This window comes from Cnephaeus nilssonii (assembly GCF_951640355.1).
Source record: "Cnephaeus nilssonii genome assembly, chromosome: 12".
NCBI classification, from domain to species: domain Eukaryota; kingdom Metazoa; phylum Chordata; class Mammalia; order Chiroptera; family Vespertilionidae; genus Cnephaeus; species Cnephaeus nilssonii.
This window is the reverse complement of record NC_137083.1, coordinates 63,424,960-63,442,298: the sequence shown is the minus strand read 5'-3', so window position 1 is coordinate 63,442,298 and position 17,339 is coordinate 63,424,960. Positions and strand designations below refer to the sequence as shown.

The 17,339-nt window shown below is 48.2% G+C and overlaps 2 protein-coding genes across 2 annotated transcripts; one reads left to right on the top strand and one right to left on the bottom strand.

Moving 5' to 3' along the window:
- Window positions 1–89: 89 nt before the first annotated feature.
- On the top strand, window positions 90–6,214 carry FSCN3 (fascin actin-bundling protein 3; the record flags this gene model as incomplete). The annotated part of the gene is made up of 6 exons (XM_079786470.1): window positions 90–233; window positions 1,253–1,949; window positions 2,267–2,385; window positions 4,921–5,080; window positions 5,522–5,692; window positions 6,009–6,214. 6 exons carry the CDS (start codon window positions 90–92, stop codon window positions 6,212–6,214), a joined length of 1,497 nt encoding a protein of 498 aa, XP_079642596.1.
- A 5,558-nt stretch (window positions 6,215–11,772) lies between these two features.
- On the bottom strand, window positions 11,773–15,664 carry PAX4 (paired box 4; the record flags this gene model as incomplete). The annotated part of the gene is made up of 9 exons (XM_079785806.1): window positions 11,773–11,972; window positions 12,308–12,449; window positions 12,726–12,781; window positions 13,257–13,326; window positions 13,660–13,742; window positions 13,967–14,077; window positions 14,615–14,690; window positions 14,974–15,189; window positions 15,470–15,664. 9 exons carry the CDS (start codon window positions 15,662–15,664, stop codon window positions 11,773–11,775), a joined length of 1,149 nt encoding a protein of 382 aa, XP_079641932.1.
- Window positions 15,665–17,339: the final 1,675 nt, after the last annotated feature.

Genomic DNA, 17,339 nt, shown 5'->3' with positions numbered 1-17,339 from the left:
GGCCTGATTCCAGGCCCTATGGCCTGTGGAACCTCACCGCTGGGGGGAAGGCTGGGCCGGAAGGAGTCATCAGCTGTGGTGCCGGCCCCATGGAGGAGGTGGAATGGATGCAAAGGCTACCCAAGCCGGAAGACCTAAGGGTTGGGCTCATCAGCTGGGCAGGATCCTACCTCACTTATGAGCCATATAAGAATATGGTCACTACTACTGCAAAAGGTTTGGGCCGGAGACAGGTAACAGAGTAAACCTGTACTGGAACCATTTTCCCAGTGACTAAGCTCTCATGTGGGGGACGAGAGGGGAGCGGGGAAGTGCACTCTACCTGATTACTTTTCTGGCCTCTGCCATTGCTAGCTCAAGACCCTTCTACCCCAGGCTCTTGCCCACCGGTCTCTATTGCTCCATCTCCCTGTCTCTAAACCTATTCCAGGAGGTGACGCTCAGCCCTGGCCTTGCTACTTGGTCTAGCTCTGTATGTCCCCTACCCTGCATTCCAGCACAGAGTGGCTGTGTCATCACAAAGAGGAGAGGTGGAGAGCCCAGGCTGGAAGGCAGAATTTTGGGGATCCAACAGTTAAATCAGTGGATACTGCAAGACTATGTTTTTGTTCTGGTTGTAGTGTGGAAATGGGGTACTCTAGAAGCCCTAGGAGAGTTGGTTCTCATTTTAGAGAGATGGAGGCCCCTCTGGGATGGCACTAAGATTGAAGCAGTAGCGAGATCCTCTCGCTTATAACAGGGTTGATCGCAGCTAAAGCAAACAATTGCATCTCAACTCTCTGTGCTCCCTGACTCATCCCTGAGCCCAGGCCTGGCTGTAAGAGGTCTTGCTTTTCTCCTGCCATGTTCGGGAGGTGTCCTTTGGGGATGAAAGAGTTGGCTGAGTGTGCTATTCAGGGGCAACAGTAAGGAAGAGAGAAGTAAGACTTCAACCAAAACATTTCTTTAAAAACTAGGTATTGAAGAAAGTGGTCCAAGGAAGAGAGGGAGGTTTACCTTCCATTAGTTGGAGAAGGTGGGCATCCAGAACTTCTCTTGGGATCCTGAGAAGCCCTGTGGCTCTAGTGCTGGAGGTGTCCTGAGATCTTTTGATTGCTGTTGGATGAGAGAGTAAAGAAACCAACATCCAGGAGGCTGATGTGGAAGGGGAAGTTGGTTGGTCTAGGGTGGTGCCGGAGGTGATGGTTGTAGGACTCCTGGGTCTAGTCACTTGCAGTACTGATTTCCCTCTCCTCCCTCCCAATGCCTCCAGACCTGGGAGATTCTGGTCAGCAATGAGCATGACACACAGGCTGTGGTACGGCTAAGGAGCTTGCAGGGCCTCTACCTTCTGTGTGAGGCAGACGGCTCCCTGTGCTATGACCGGCCAAGGACGAGCCACCACGGATGCTTCCTACTCCGTTTCCACCGCAATGGCAAGTGGACCCTCCAGTGCATAATCAGTGGTCGTTACCTGGAGTCCGACGGCCACGATGTGTTCTGCAACTCCCGGGTCCTCTCAGCTTACCATATGTGGACGCCCCGGCCAGCCCTGCATGTCCACGTGATCCTCTACAGCCCCTTCAACCACCGCTATGCCAGGGCCGACCCTACTGTGGGTCGTGTCTGGGTGGACGCACCAGTTCCCTGCCTGGGGGAATGTGGGTTCCTGTTGCATTTCCAAGATGGCTGCTACCACCTGGAGACATCTACACACTGTTTCTTGTCCCACTTAGACCGGCTGGTCTCCAAACCCTCATCACAGACTGCTTTCCACATGCAAGTGCGGCCTGGAGGACTCATGGCACTGAGTGATGGAGAAGGGGGCATGTTGTATGCACAGGGCCCACGCCTGCTCCTGGGCCTGGGCTCCAATCCCCATAGGGGTGAGGAGTGGTTCATCCTACAGCGTTGCCCCACCTGGGTCAGCCTCAGGGCAAAGACTCGGAAGTTCCTCTCTGTCGTCTATGGCAAGTGCTGGGTCCGATACAGCCAGGGAGGAAGGGCGGGCTAGCTACTGAAAAGAGGAAAATGTGTTTTGGATCAGTAAGGAGTTTCGAACCTCCTCACAAGGAATATCTAGGGGTCCCAAGATCTCTGTGCCCTGGAGAAGGGCAATAAAGGGGAAAGGGTTCTGGGTCTTCTCCGGGCTTCCAGGGTCCAATAGAAGGTGATGAAGGACAAGGAGGGAAAGCAGAGGGAACCCCAGTCATAAAGCATAGAGAAGGGGCTGAAACTGAGGATGAGACAAGGCTTGGGCTTATTATGACATATTCTTCCTCTGCAGATGTTGAGGTATATGCTGCCTCTGAGCACTTAACCCCAATGTCGTTGTTCCAGTTTGAAAGTAACAATGACAGACCCATGTTGCAGCTTCGTTCAGCCAATGGTTGCTACCTAGCCCAGGTAAGACCTTGGCTTTCTGAGCAAGATAACCTTTAAGCCCTAAATTCTCTCTCTAGACACACTTTATCCTTCTTCAAGGCAGATGACCAGATGGTAAAGTGAACCATGGAGGCCCTTGTCAATAAACATTCATTTTCACCCAATGGGCCAATATTCACCCAATGAGGCCTCTTTTTTGTTGTTGTTAATCCTCACCTGAGGATATATATTTTTAAAAATATATTTTATTGATTTTTTACAGAGAGGAAGGGAGAGGGATAGAGAGCTAGAAACATCGATGAGAGAGAAACATTGACCAGCTGCCTCCTGCACACCCCCCACCAGGGATGTGCCCACAACCATTGTACATGCCCTTGACCGGAATCGAACCTGGGACCCTTTAGTCCACAGACCGACGCTCTATCCACTGAGCCAAACCGGTTTCGGCAGGATATTTTTTTCATTGATTTTTTTTAGAGAGAGTGGAAGAGAGGGGGAGAGAAAAAGAGAAAGAGAAACACCCATGTGAGAGAGACACATTGATTGGTTGCCTCCCGTATGAGCCCCAACCGGAGGTGGGATTCAAGCCTGCAACCAAGGTATGTGTCCTTGACCAGAATCCAGCCCTCATCGACCCTTTAGTCCAAGGGCCAATGCTCTAACCACTTAGCCAAACTGGCTAGGGCCAATGGGGCCTTTTCTGAAAAAAATCAATTTTATTTATCAACTCACATACAATAAAATACACCCATTTTAAGTGTGCAATTCAATACATTTTGACAAATGTATACACCTATGCAACCATGCCACAACCATTTAACAAGTTAGAGACTATTTTCACCACCACAGAAATTCCTCTTGCCCCTTTCCAGTCAGTTCCATTCATCCTTGCTCTTCTCACTACCGCTGATATGTATTCTGCCACTGTGGATTACATTTAGATTTTCCTACTTCAGAATCCTATATAATAAAAGCCTAATACGCAAATCAACCAAACGGTGGAACTACCGGCGGAACGACCAGTCGCTATGACACACACTGACTACCAGAGGGCAGATGCTCAATGCAGGAGCTGCCCTCAGCCGGCAGGCCCCAGGCCAGACAAGGCGGGTGCCTGCGGGAGGCCTCCAATTGCCCTGCTGGTCACCCCACAGATTGGCCCTGATCGCTGGCCAGGCCTAGGGACCCTACCCGTGGACAGATTTCATGCACCAGGCCTCTAGTTTCATATAAATGGAATCATACTGTATTAGAGTACGTATGCTTCTTTCACTCAACATACTGTGTTTGAATTTATTCATGATGTTGCATGTATCAAAAGTTGATTCCTTTCTATTGCTGAGTAGTATTTTACTACTCAAAAACACAAACAGCCCTGGCCAGTGTGGCTCAGTTGGTTGGGCATCATCCTATACACAGAAAGGTTGCAGGTTCCAGTCAGGGCAGGGACCCAGGTTGTGGGCTCCATCCCAGGTAGAAAGTGTGCAGGAGGCAGCTGATAGATGTTTCTTTCTCTCTCCCGCTCCCTTTATCTCTAAAAAAATAAAAAATAAAAAAATCACAAACCTAATTTGTTTACCCATTCACTTGTTAATAACTTGAGTTGTTCCCAGTCTGGCTATTATGAATAAAGTTGCTATAAACATTGGTGTATAAGTCTTTTTGTGGGCCTATTTTTTCAATTATCTTGGGCACATACCCAGCATTGTAACTACTGATAAAATGTGTGCTTAACTTTTTAAGAAAATGTAAAATAGATTTCTAAAGTGACTATACCATTTTACATCCTCAACACTTGGTATTGTGTTGGTTTTTTTTAATTTTAGCCAACATAATGGGTGTGTAATGACATTTTATTATGGCTTTAATTTGCATTTCCCTTATAATTGATAATGTATGATCATCTTTGCATGTAATTATTGAGTATTTGTATATTTTCTCTGTTCAAATTTTTTGCCCATTTGTTATTGGATTGTCTTATTATTGAATTATAAGGGTTCTCTATTATATGTTCTAAAGTCAAGTCCTTTGCCAAATATATGTAAATGTTTTCTCCCAATCTGTGGCTTGCTTTTTCAGTTGCTTACCAGTGTCTTTTGAGTAATGAGTTTTAAATTTAATGAAGTCCAATTTCTACATTTTATAAATGATTAGTGCTTTTTTTTTTGTTCCCAAGAAATCATTGCCTACCCCAAAATTGCAAAGAATTTCTCCTTTGTTCTCTTTTAGATGTTTTATAATTTAGGTTTCACTTTTACCTCTATGATCCATTTTGAAATTATTTTGGAGTCTGGGCCAAGGTTTATTTCTCTCCATATGGATATCCAGGTCCCTTTTTGATACTGGGGCTCTGGGATACAGCACAGACTAGGCAAGTGAGAGGGCTGAGGTCACAACATGTTTTCCAAAAACAATATGCAAGTATAAAGCAAACCCTGGGAGAACGAAAAAGGCTAGTGGGTGGGATGTAGGAAAGAAGGTTTAGGAATAAAAATGGTGGGAAGAAAGCTAGTTTCATCCCTTGCGTTCCTTTTCTGTCCTCATTATTCTCTCCAGAGGCGCCATAGGACGGTGCTGGCGAATGGGCACCCGATGGAGTGTGACACCTTCTTCCGTATGCACTGGAATTGTGGCAGGATCATCCTGCAGTCTCCCAGTGGACGCTTCTTGGGCATCGCACCCAACAGCCTGCTCATAGCCAATGCCACCATTCCAGGTGAGCTAAGCAGATCCTCCTGCCAGCTTATTCCAAGTCAGAGATGCTTTCAAGGGAGCTGGGACATATTGGAATGAGCCCTGGAATAGGGGGTCAGAAGACTTGGGTCTGTATACTTGCCGAGTCTCTGAATTTTTGCCATCATTTGGGCAAACCACCTCTTTGAGCCATTTTCAGTGGAGGTGATATCCAATCTGCCTGCCTCACAGGGTTATCATGAGGGTTAGAGAGAGTCACACATCTCAAAGGTAGGAAGACTATAAAAATTTCTAAGTGCTTTCACAAACATTTCACACCAGTACCTAGCACACAGTAGGTGTTCACTAAATGTTAAAATATCGACAATAGCCTTCTGCAATTAGTGTCCCCCCATTCCTGCTTCTATCTGACAAAGCTTCTAGAGGCAACCCGCCCAAATAATGCCTTCCTAATTCCTTTCAGGCCCAAATGAAGAATTTGGGATTCGATTAGCCAACCGCCCCTTCCTTGCATTGCGAGGTCGGTATGGATATGTGGGCATCTCATCAGGACATGACCTCATGCAGTGCAACATGGACCAGCCCAACTGCATTCACCTGCTGCCCTGCCGCCAGGGCATCTACCATTTTCAGGGTGAGTAGCTCCTCACCCTCAGCTCACAGTCTAGCCTTGCCTTAGCCCCAACTCAGACATCAGGGTCTGCCACTCAGGACCTGTTCATCACAAAGGGAAAACCAGAGTGTCTTTTAGTTTTCACACTTCTAGGCCTCCAGATGGGTTGGCAGAACAGAAACCAGCCCTCCTGCATTTCCATGGAGGGGTCTGCCAGCGCAGGCCCGGCAGGGGAGCCAGGGAGGGTGGCATCTGTCCTGGGAGCCCCCTCAGAGGCTGTACTGCTGGAGGGCTCCCCTTCCGAATGGCCCACTGACCTGAGCTCTCCCCTCCCCAGCACAGGGTGGATCTTTCTGGTCAATAACATCCTTTGGCACCTTTCGCCCTTGGGGAAAGTTTGCCCTCAACTTCTGTATCGAGCTTCAGGGGAGCAACTTGCTCACAGTGTTGGCACCCAATGGCTTCTACATGCGATCCGACCGAAGTGGCACCCTGTTGGCAGACAGCGAGGACATTACCAAAGAGTGTATTTGGGAATTTTAGGTAAGGGACAGTGGGTAAGAACCTGATGTAGGGGAGCAGGAACCGGGGGGCAGGAGGAGAAGGGAGGTGGAGGGGTGGCAGGTGAGAGTAAGACCAAAATGTACCATGGGCTGACTTCTGTCCTACAACTATATCAACTCCGGACATGTGTGCCAAGCCCGTGCCTCTCGGGGATCCTAGTCCTAGATATCCTGGAGAGAGGATCTAGGTTTCTAGAATCCCAGGTCTAGATTTCTGAATCCCAGGTCTAGGTTTCTCACTATTATGCCACACAGAACAGCACTTGCAAGCAAGCCTTCAGGGGACAGGTTATACTGTGTATCTGTTTATCTTTATTAAGATGCAGAGTTTTCTCATTTTTTTCAAAAAGAGTGACTGAAGATATGCTTTCTACCCAGTGCACTTTCTATCCTTACTCCTGGATCTCTGGGGTACTGATGGCTCCCAGATATTTATTTTAGCCTTGACCCTTCTCCTGAACTCTAACTTCATCTCTAACTTCCTGATTGACAGTTGACTTGACTTCATCCTGCCATCCCTTCAAAATCAGCTGCCTCATTCTCCCCTCCCCATGGCCATCTAGGGCATTGCCATCCTCCCAGATGGCTCAGGCTCAAGACCTCAGCTCCATCTCTTCTTCCTCCCTTTTGTTCCCTTCACCACCACCCCCCCCCCCCGCCCCGCCCCTGGAAATTATTGGCTTCTTCCTTAACAAGGCCTCTTTAGTGCTTGCTCCTTCTTTAAAAAAAAAAAAAATCCTCACCTGAGGATATGCTTATTGATTTTAGAGAGGGGAGAAAAGGCAGGGGATGGGGGGGGGGGTGGGGTGGGGAGAGAGAGAGAATCAATTGGTTGCCTTCTGTATGTGTCCTGACCAGGAATTGAACCCACAACCTTTTGGCATATAGGAAGATGCTCCAACCAACTGAGCCATACTGGTCAGGGCTGCTTGTTCCTCCTTAATTGCTACTACTACCAGGTCAGATAAGCAGCCCTCCTGCCTGCTTATTCCAAGTCAGAGATGCTTTCAAGGGAGCTGGGACATGTTGGAATGAGCCCTGGAATGGGGGTCAGAAGATTTGGGTTGTATACTTGCTGAGTCATTGAATTGTTGTATCATTTGGCAAACCACATCTTTGAGCCTCAGTTTCCTTGTCTCCATTTTCAATGGAGGTGATATCCAATCTGCCTGCCTCACAGGGTTATCGTGGGAGTTAAATAGATTCACACATCTCAAAGGAAGGAGGATATTAACATTTCAAAAGCCTGCACTGTAACAAAGGCTCCCCCATAGCACTCACCAGATCCATCCCCACCTAATCTGTTCTCCACATCTAGTTCCCTTTCCTAAAATACTGCCTCCAAGCCATCATTCCCTGTTCACAGCTCTTGAGGACAAACACCTCACTGCTCTTAGACCTATCCTTTCACAACCCACCTCCCTTGCCTGCCTTGGGAAGTGGTGATGTTGTAGTATGATACTTTGGTATCAAATAGATCTGAAACCAAGAGTTAATAAGGCTTGGTCTTTGGGAAAATTGCTTTAACACTTCTAGGCCTTGGTTTCCTTATCTGTAAAATGGGAATAATATCTAATTGATAGGGTGGTGTGAAGGTTAAATGACAATATGAATCTAGGTATAGGACCCCCTTCCTCCCCAATATGTGTTCTCTCCTTTCCTCCATTTTTCTACCAGTTTTTCACACAAACCTTTTACTATGACCAGACTGGAAAAAAATAAAATGAAATTCCACTGGACTTGTTTTCTGATCTATTTCATGAAGGGGTTGGCTTGAACTTAATTTCTCAGGCTCCTTCCAGGCCTGACATTCAAGGAGACAGTGTATTGTAGCGGTTAGGAGCTCCCTTCTGGACACAGAACTGGGTTGTAATTAGATTTTTACCCGTTTGAACTTGGACAAATAAATGTCATAAAGTCTGCTTCTCAAGAGTGAAATGGGGATATAGTATTTATCTCATGCGATTGTTGTGTTACATGAGATAATGATTGTATAATGCTTAGTAAACAGCCTGGCACCTAGGATACTCTCACTTAGTAAATTGTACCTATTGACTGCAGTCTCCCTAAGAACTCTGATGGCATTTCTGCACCATTCATTTGATTAAAAAATAATTTCTACTGCCTTTTGCTATAAATTAACTTTACATGTCCATGTGCTCCCTCATAAAGAATGGGACAAATCAGTTTACCCTCTCTCTTCCCACAGGATCTTACAGGTTTTTTCCTAAAATACAGAGATCAGCAAATGACTGACTGATGGTTTCTATTTCCTCTTCATTTCCCAGGTCAATGGGATGCCACCTACAGAAATCCAATTCCTCCAGGAGAAACTACTACACTAAACAGAACAAGAACCCCAGAGTCAAGATCCACGAGAAGAATATCTGTTACACAACTTTTCCTACCCAGTTTAGCAAAACATCTGTTTATAGCAACAATACATCACAAAAGGCCACCCCCAAGACCCTGGTGTGCATCTTACTCAGTACAGAGTAGGGGTCTGGAGGAAGGGGTAGGTTGATACTGAAGCCCTACATCACTCCAAGTCCTAGCCAGAAGAGAGACCAAATGAGACCTAGAAGATCAATGGATCTTCCATTGATCCTCCCCATCCCCACCAGAAACACCAGGCTTTCCCCAGTGATACAATAAGGAGTCAGCCTTGCCCTGAAGGACTCAGAATCCAGATATGACTAAATGTCCGTTGGTTTAGAAAGAATGAAGGCTCATTAATCCTATGGGCACAGGGTAATGGTAATAATAGCTTATGCCTATATAGCCCATCCTCTCACCACGACCCCATCACCCCTGAAGTTAACCAATCATCCTATCTTGGTCCTTCGGTCCAGTCAGTTGGGCACAACAGGTACTTTCCCCATCACTGCCCACCTTTTTCAGGAAGCTGGAGTAATTTGCCCAAGGTCCCATGACTGGGACCTCTGGCTTAATTCTTCAATTAGAGTGGACTCTAATGGCCATTACTCTTTCCATCAAAACAGAGCTTCCAAGGTGACTGTCATACTTGCACTGTCTTCATAACTTTGATGTTTATCTACTTGCCATCTGCCCTATTCATGTTTTTATTGACATAGACTCAAGTATATTTATGTAGAAAGGGTTATTTTAATCACTATCATAAAATGGAAGACCAGAATCACTTGCCAAAAATAGAAAATGGTCCTAAAAGTAAATACAATGAAAATAAAGTGGTGTTATCAGCCCTAGTTAGATTTCCTCCTTCCCTGACCAAGGCTCAGAGCCTGAGGCTCCCTGTCCCTCTGTTAAAAAAAAAAAAAAAAAAAAAAGATTAGCAACTGTTACAGAGGCGCTAAAAACTAGGACCAAAATGAAGACTTTTTCTTTGATGTAATCAGAATAGAAAGGGAATCATATTTTCATTTCTGACGCAATATTATTTTTTTAATAATTACTTATTGTTGAAAGTCTTACATATGTCCCCCTTTCCCCCCTGACTCATTATTTAAAGCAGCATTCACACACCTCCTAAAGTGTTTTCAGATACCAACAATGATGACTGACCCCCACTTTGGGAAAACTGCACTGTACCATAATGAGTGCTTGATTTTTTAGTCCATTTAGAAGAGCTGCTGAAACTGGAACATGAGAGATATTGCGTTTGGATTGAGGAAAATGACCTCAGGGTTTCTTTGTAAGTATGTTTCTCCTCAAGAGATATAAAAGAATTTTGTTAAAATTTTATCCAATAAATGAAGCATGAGAACACTAGAGGCCAGGACACCTCCTTTCCTAGAGAACATGAAGAACAAGCCACAGATATGTAGTGGACACATTCTTCAGAGATAGGACCTTGGAGGTCATTTAATGCAGAATCTCTCAGCATTCCATAAATACACATCCACACTCATATGAGCGGGCATGCGTGTGCACGGGGACACATACAACATATTTTCTCTCTTATGCCCTGTTTCCCACAAGTGGCTATCCATTCTCCACTTGAATGTGCTCAGCCATGGGCCTCTTCTCCCATTGCTGATGTCAGTCCTGTCGCTGAAGTGAATGGCTTTTTTTCAGATGGTGCTAGGCAGATTGTCACCCTGCAAAGCCTCACCCATCTCCCTGGGCGGTCTGTCCAGCAGGCCTCCAGCTTGGGCGTATTGAAGGCAGGGCAGGGGCAGGCTCTATTATCCTTGGAATTTCATGCTAATGTCCAATACAGTAGCCTCAGGCCACATGTGACTTGGGCATTTGATAGATGGCTGGTATGAGTGAGGAGCTGAATTACTCACTGTATTTAATTTTGATAGCCACATGTGGTTGGTGACTACTTATTGAACAGCATAATTCTAGAGTGTTTGATGATAAAGAGATCTCTTGAAGGACAGCTTCTGGACCAGTACCTAGAATAGACAAAAAGGTCCCCAATCTCCCAAAGTTTTGCATTGTCATTCCATCCCTGCTCTTCAAAAGGTGAAGAATTTGGAGGGATGAGCCCATTTCCCATCCCAAATACCCTCTTCTTCACCCCCGTTTCCCCGTATTTTTCTTTTTCCCTGCATTCCAAGGCTTCCCAGGAGGAGCCTAGAGATTTCTCTGCAGGGAACAAAATTGAGCAGATTGGGAACTTACTGCGAAGAAGCAGCAAGCAAACATACCCCAGGAGTATAAAGGGACAAGTAGAATGTGAAAAACAGCATTTCTATTGCTTGCTACCATGATATATATGTATAAAGATATATGTATGTGTGTGTGTATATATATATATATATATATATATATATATATATATATATATGGAGAGAGAGAGAGAGATAAGCCATTAAAAAATTAATGTCTTTTTTTTTTTAGATTAAGGAATATTGAAAATTTTCTCAGATGTGGTCATGGTTTTGCAGTTATATAAAATATTTATTATTTTTTGGAGATGCATGCTGGAGGACGTAGGGGTGATGCGCTATGATGTACTATCAGTGTGTGTGTGTGTGTGTGTGTGTGTGTGTGTGTGTGAACATATGTGTGGGTATATGAGCACTCAAATACCAAGATAGGTATATACACACATACATATGTAGATAGCTAGATAGCTAGATAGATACATACTATATACATACATAGTTACATAAACCCATATATACATTAGCTAGATAGATGATACATGCATGCATACATTCATAGGTAGATTAGATAGATAGACAGATAGTTGATAGATAGATGATAGATAGATAGATGATAGATAGATAGATAGATAGATAGATAGATAGATAGATAGATAGAGCAAACTGTTTATAATTGTTAAATGTAAGGGGTGAGTATGAGTGCTCATGGGAAAAACATGAAGGACATAGGAACTACTGCTAAGTTAAAAAATGTTTTTATTAAATTGCCAAGTGGAGGTCTTTTGAGGCCACTAAGAGAAGTGGGTCAGCATGGCTTCTCCAGTCCCTCAAATCAGGTGGCAGGAACGAGGGGCAAGAGGGCGGGACCAGGCAAGGTCCACCAAGGAGGAAGAGATGCAGGAAGGAGGAAGGAGCAACGGTGTGCTTGAGCAGGCCAGCATTAGACCATCTGCACCGCTTCTCCTTTGCATTCTGGCCCTCCTCCCTCATCGCAGGCCTTGCAGCACTGGGGAGCCAAACCAGAGCAAGGCCTGAGGGGCACCAAGACTGACGGCGGCGGCGGCGGGGGCAGTGAAAGGAAAGGCAAGGATGGCCGGACAGTACTGAATGCAGGGGGCTCAGCTGTGGGGCGCAGGTAGCCTGCAGGGACAGAGAGAGGGTGAGCTTGGGATTATTGCTGCCACCGCCCTCCCCACCCCCCGCAAAATCACTGATGAGGAGAGTCACAGATGTTGGTTCTTTACCCTGAATAGAAACACTCAAATCCCAATCCCACTCCCTTTTCCTGCTATCGCTGTCGGTGGTCCTATAGATTCAGGAGATACTAGTCTCCCCAGCTTTGTGGGCCATGCAAGCAAGGAGAAAAGCTCTATCGAGTTTCCTTTGATGATCTTGACCAGAGACCCATGCCTTCCTGTGGAGTCAGCTAGCCCTCCCCACACCCTGCAGGCGTGAGGCATGGCCTGTATTCTTACCCCAGCAGGGCTTGAGACAGGCTTGGGGTGGGGTGTCACTCAGGCACCTGTCCGGTGCTATCCCCCAGCACAGCTGATAGCAGGAGGGACCCATGGATTCTGGAACAGGCAGGGCCACTGTGGTCACACCGCCAAGGGACTGCTAGAAAAAAGCAAGAGAACACCCTCAGCTGCCAGTGATACCTTCTGTTTAGCAGGACTGGGACCCCAGGGCTGCCCGCCCCCGCCAGAATGCATACGATACAACTCCAGAGGGTGCCATTCATGTAGTAGACTGTGAGGATGGCACTTTCTGGAAGTGTGCACTGTGGGGACCCCAGGAGAGTCATGAAATCTGGTGCAGGCCTTCACTGGGAGTGGGAGAAGCAGTGAGCCCTCCAGTCTCCCAAGTTTATAAACTCCCTGTTTAGATAGATACCTGTGCAGAGACGAACCCTGGGGAAGCACTCGGTACAGTCAGTCCCTGAGAAGCACCTACAAAGTGAGGGTGGATCCACTCAGAGGGAGAAACCAGGGTCTAGGGAGCGGGGCATGGCAGTGAGAGGCAAGAAGGTTCTGGGAAAGGGAGCAACTTCTGACAGGGGTGAGAGAAGGTGGATGCTACAACCCTCAACTGGCACAGCCTTGGGGGACTAGGGAAGAAGGATTAAATTCCAGGGATGATAAACTGAGGACACTGCAGCCCTGAAGAGCAGGGACTGTCCAGCATCTAACATAGGGCCTGGTACATGGGAGGGCCAAGTAAATGTTAGGTGGATGGATGGATGGATGGATGGATGGATGGATGGATGGAAGGAAGGAAGGAAGCAAGGCTGGGTAGGTGAGTAGATGAAGGAAAGAAGGAAGGAACAAAGGAAGGAAGGAAGGAAGGAAGGAAGGAAGGAAGGAAGGAAGGGAAGGAAGGGTGGGTGGGTAGGTGAGTGAATGGATGGATGGGCAGAGAAATTACCTGGAAGCTTCATTTCCCACTTGAGCTTCTCTTGTCGGCGCCATTTGGCTCTTCGGTTGGAAAACCAGACCTGAGAAAGGGCAGAAACGAAGTAGCTGGCTGTGCTCCCCACCTCCTGGCACCTACTGCTCTCACCACCTGTTCCTGACCTGCCTCAGAGCACAGACTTTTCCTGAGACCTGACATCTTCCCTTCCTGCTCTGGCCTTTGCTGTCCCTTCTCAACTCAAAGGCTTGAAGTGGGGAAGGAGAGGAGAACAAGGAGGCTCTTGTCTCTAATTTCTGCTCCAAACAATTTGTTTCCACCTTATTGCCCCCTTCTCCACCTCACCAGAACCCAGAGCCTTCCCAGAACAGACTCTATCCTTGTGGTTTGTGCACATTATGTGGCAGAGCTCACTCACCCTCACTGTGTCCTCGGGCAAAGAGGTAGAAGCAGCCAGCTTTCCACGGGCCACTGAATCAGGATACTGCCCACGCTGGAACTCTGCAGAGATCGGGGCTCATCGCAAGGGCATGGGGAGAGGAGCAAGGCATGGGTCTCCCCCTCAGGCCCCACGCCCCACCTGCTACAATTCTAAACAGCCTTTGTCCCCAAGATAGGACCACCACAGCCTCCACCTCTCAACCTTTGCCCACAGGCCTCAGGGACATTGCCTCCATATGGCACACTGAGCAACCTCTGACCCACTGTCCACCCCGGCCCAGCACCTTTCTCCAGCGCCTCAGCTTGGCCTGGGGAGAAGATAGTCCGATTCCGGTGGGGACCTCGAGGAGCCTCAGAGCCACTATGGGGAGTGTGAGGAACTGGAGCCAAAACAGCTGAAAAGGGGGACAATGGCTTGTGGTAGTTTGTGATGGTGATTCCACTGGTCAGATGGGGTCCCCAAGGCCTTGGGGCTATGGACAGGAGACAGGGCTATGGGTATAAGAGCAGAGCTGCTCTGGGGGGGGGGGGGGCATTCGCACTTGGAGGTCACTGCAGAGGCACTTGGTAGGAGGCATACTCAATGCCACAGTAGGAAGCATGCTTGGTGTTTGTGGGGAAACAGCAGCAAGGTTGGTCCAGGTTTGCATAACCCCACAGGTCACGAAAGGTGCTATTAAAAGCTGTGCATGGGGCAGAGGGAGGGTTAGAAGGCCCAGTCCTGCCTCTTCATCAGCAGATCCTGTGAACCTAAGGCTAGGGGACTTGCGTTCTGTTCTAGGACCTGCCAACACCTAGCAGGTGATCTTGGGGAAGTCATTTCCCTTCTCTGAGCCTCAGTTTTCTTCTGCCAGGAGGGAATGATACTGTAATGAACTGCAAACTGCTTAGGTTTGGTTCTGATCATCCCTGGGGGCAACGCAAAGACCCACCGGGTGATCTGAGCTGTGCCCAGGGCAGTCTCTGGTCCTCCTGCAGTGTCCGCAGGACTCGGTTGATGGAGGAGACCTGGAGGTGTCAGGGTGTTGAGGGGGGAGATGGTACACAGTCCCAGGCTTGCATCCTAAGGCTATTTCCCCAGTATCCTTTCTCTCCTCTGTCCCGGCCCACACAGTTCCTACGGGCAGCCTTTTCTCTCCCCCATGGTTTCTTCTCACCTGTCTCACCCCTTTTCAGAAGAGAGCCCAGGAGCCCAGCCTGCCAGCCTAGGATGGCCTCATTGCGAGATAAGAAGGGATCTTCTCCCCAGATAACCTGTTTGCAGCCCCAGTGTGGGAGAGGAGGCACTTACACTGGGAGTCTTGTCCTGGGTGCAAAGCCCTTCAGCACAGAGCTGGCGTTGGATCTCCCAGGCAAAGAGGGCCGGGCACTCACCCTTCAGCTGGGCGATTCGAGCCACCACAGGGGGTGTGGCCAGACGTGGCTTGCTACCACCAATTCCCTTGGGCTCCAAGACACCTGTACGGTAGTAACGCCCTAGGATCTTGCTCACACAGCCGTTAGATACCTGGGTCAGGTGAGAAGCAGGAACAGCTAAGGCATAATGGGCAGAAGGTGAGTGTACCTGGGACAGAGGAGGCGACAAGGCAAAGAGAAACCTATGGGACCAGGCCACAGAGTGGAGAGTCCAGCCTCATCTCTGGGAGCCTGAAGTTCCCCATCCCAGCCCCCAAGTGGATCTTCTAGGAAGTAACCCAGAGTCTGTAATAGCTCCAGACTTGCCTTAAGGGGGACCCCTTCTCCCTGCGTCCTGTCCCCATCCCTGGGTGAAAGTTCTAGCCCACTACCTTAAGGCTCCGTGAGATGTCACAGGGTCGCATCCCGCTGACTGCCAGCTGCACAATCTGCTGTCGGGTGTCCAGGGGCAGGGGCCGACCGTTCACAAAGAGCCCCCCCAGCTGATTCACACTGCTGATCCCTGGGCATGAGAAGGAGGCATCCACAAACCATGTGTCCCCTCTCTCCAGCCCACCCTGTGGCATGAAGGACCCTCCAGCCTGGCTTTCCACCATAGAGAAAGTCTTCCCCCCAGGGGATTGCTCCCCTTCTGCTCCCAGGGTCCTCCAAACATGCCTCTTTCTTGGGAGCTGGCTCATGGGTGAGACTTTGCTCTGCGACCCCCATGATCTAAGGGAAATAGGGTGGAGCAGGGAAGGAGTAACTGGACAAAGCTTCCCCTGAACACTGGCCAAGGGCAGATGAAACCACGTGGATGGAAGCAGACCCCGTAGATATCCCCTCCCTCCTTACGCCACCCTGTCCTTCCCACTTCTCCCAGGCGTTTTACCGTCCTGTGGCATGCTCCAGGCTGACCTCTTCACAGAAGGGCAGGAACTGGGAAGCCTGGGGAGGGGAGTTCCTCCTGGGATCTCCTTCCTCGGTCTTGGGGCTGGGCCTGTGATAATCGGGGGTGATTTGGGGTGAAGTCTCTTGCTTAGAATGGCCTAAGGATATAGTATATTGTGATAAAGGGTCAGGTTTCTAAAATTTGCCAGGAGGTTAGCTAAGCAAATTCAAATTTTCTTTACTTAAACCCTTCTGTGATGAAGTAAAACATCACAGGGCCAGCAGAGGACTGAATTTTTCTGGATGTCCTGATAAGGGTCTGGGAGGGAGGGGGCGGCTCTCATTTCTCACATGTCCATGTACAGGGAGGTGGAAAGGGATAATGCCTGCCAATGTTCAGGCTTCTCTTTTTCCAAATAGACAACTGTCATCTCTGACCCCTCAGTAGCCTTCTCAGCCCTGGGTGATGCACTTGGGCTAGGGCTCCTGCCCCTTAAGCTCAGATTCAAACTTAGGATACGCTGCCCAGCCAGAAGAGGGCATCAGTGACCAAAGGTCCCAGTTGCCAAATATCTGAGGCCGGAGACCAGGTTCAAGGCTCCGCCTTCCCTTTTGGGCAGCTCCTGAGGTTAGCTTCTCCCAAACCAGCAGCCAGAAAGCTTCCTTCAGGACACTTTAGGGAAGGTCTTGCTCCTGTTTTTTATACGCTCCCGGGAGATTTGGGAAACATGGGGCTAGCTCCACCCCCAGGCATTGAGGTTCTGGTCTCACAGGCTGGAAACAGAGATAAACAAGCCCCAAGTCCTGGCTTCTTCTGGAAGACACATCTCTTGGTAGTTTCTCACTTGCTGGGATTGCTGTTCCTGTTAACTCTGCGGAGTTCTAGACCTCATAGTGAAGCTTCACTCTCAGAGACCAATTCTGGGATCAGACACTCATTCACTCAACTAACATGTATCGAAGGCATGTAGAAGGGAGGGAGTGAGAAGCAGGAGAGAACAGTTGGCTACCAACATAGGAGCACAAGCAAGGAACACAGGTCATGGGCCCCACGTCTTTCATCCTTTTATCAGCAAGTAGCTGGAGTTGAAGCCACCTCCTTTCATGCCTGGAACCCGGGCAGGGATGGCGGTCACTGCAGAGAATCACTTAGGCTTAGAACTTGCCTGTAATAACCACGCCATCTTGGTTCAGTTAACTAATCTGCAATTATGTACTGAACAGGGTGTTAGTCATGAGTGTATTGCTGGTTGTTCGGGATGGAGGGAGTCAAAAGAAAAGGGACAAGACTTTTGCCCTCCAAGAGATTACAGTGCAGCTGAGGGAGAGACAGTACATTCACAGAGGGTATGGAATTAGAGCTACTTCTTA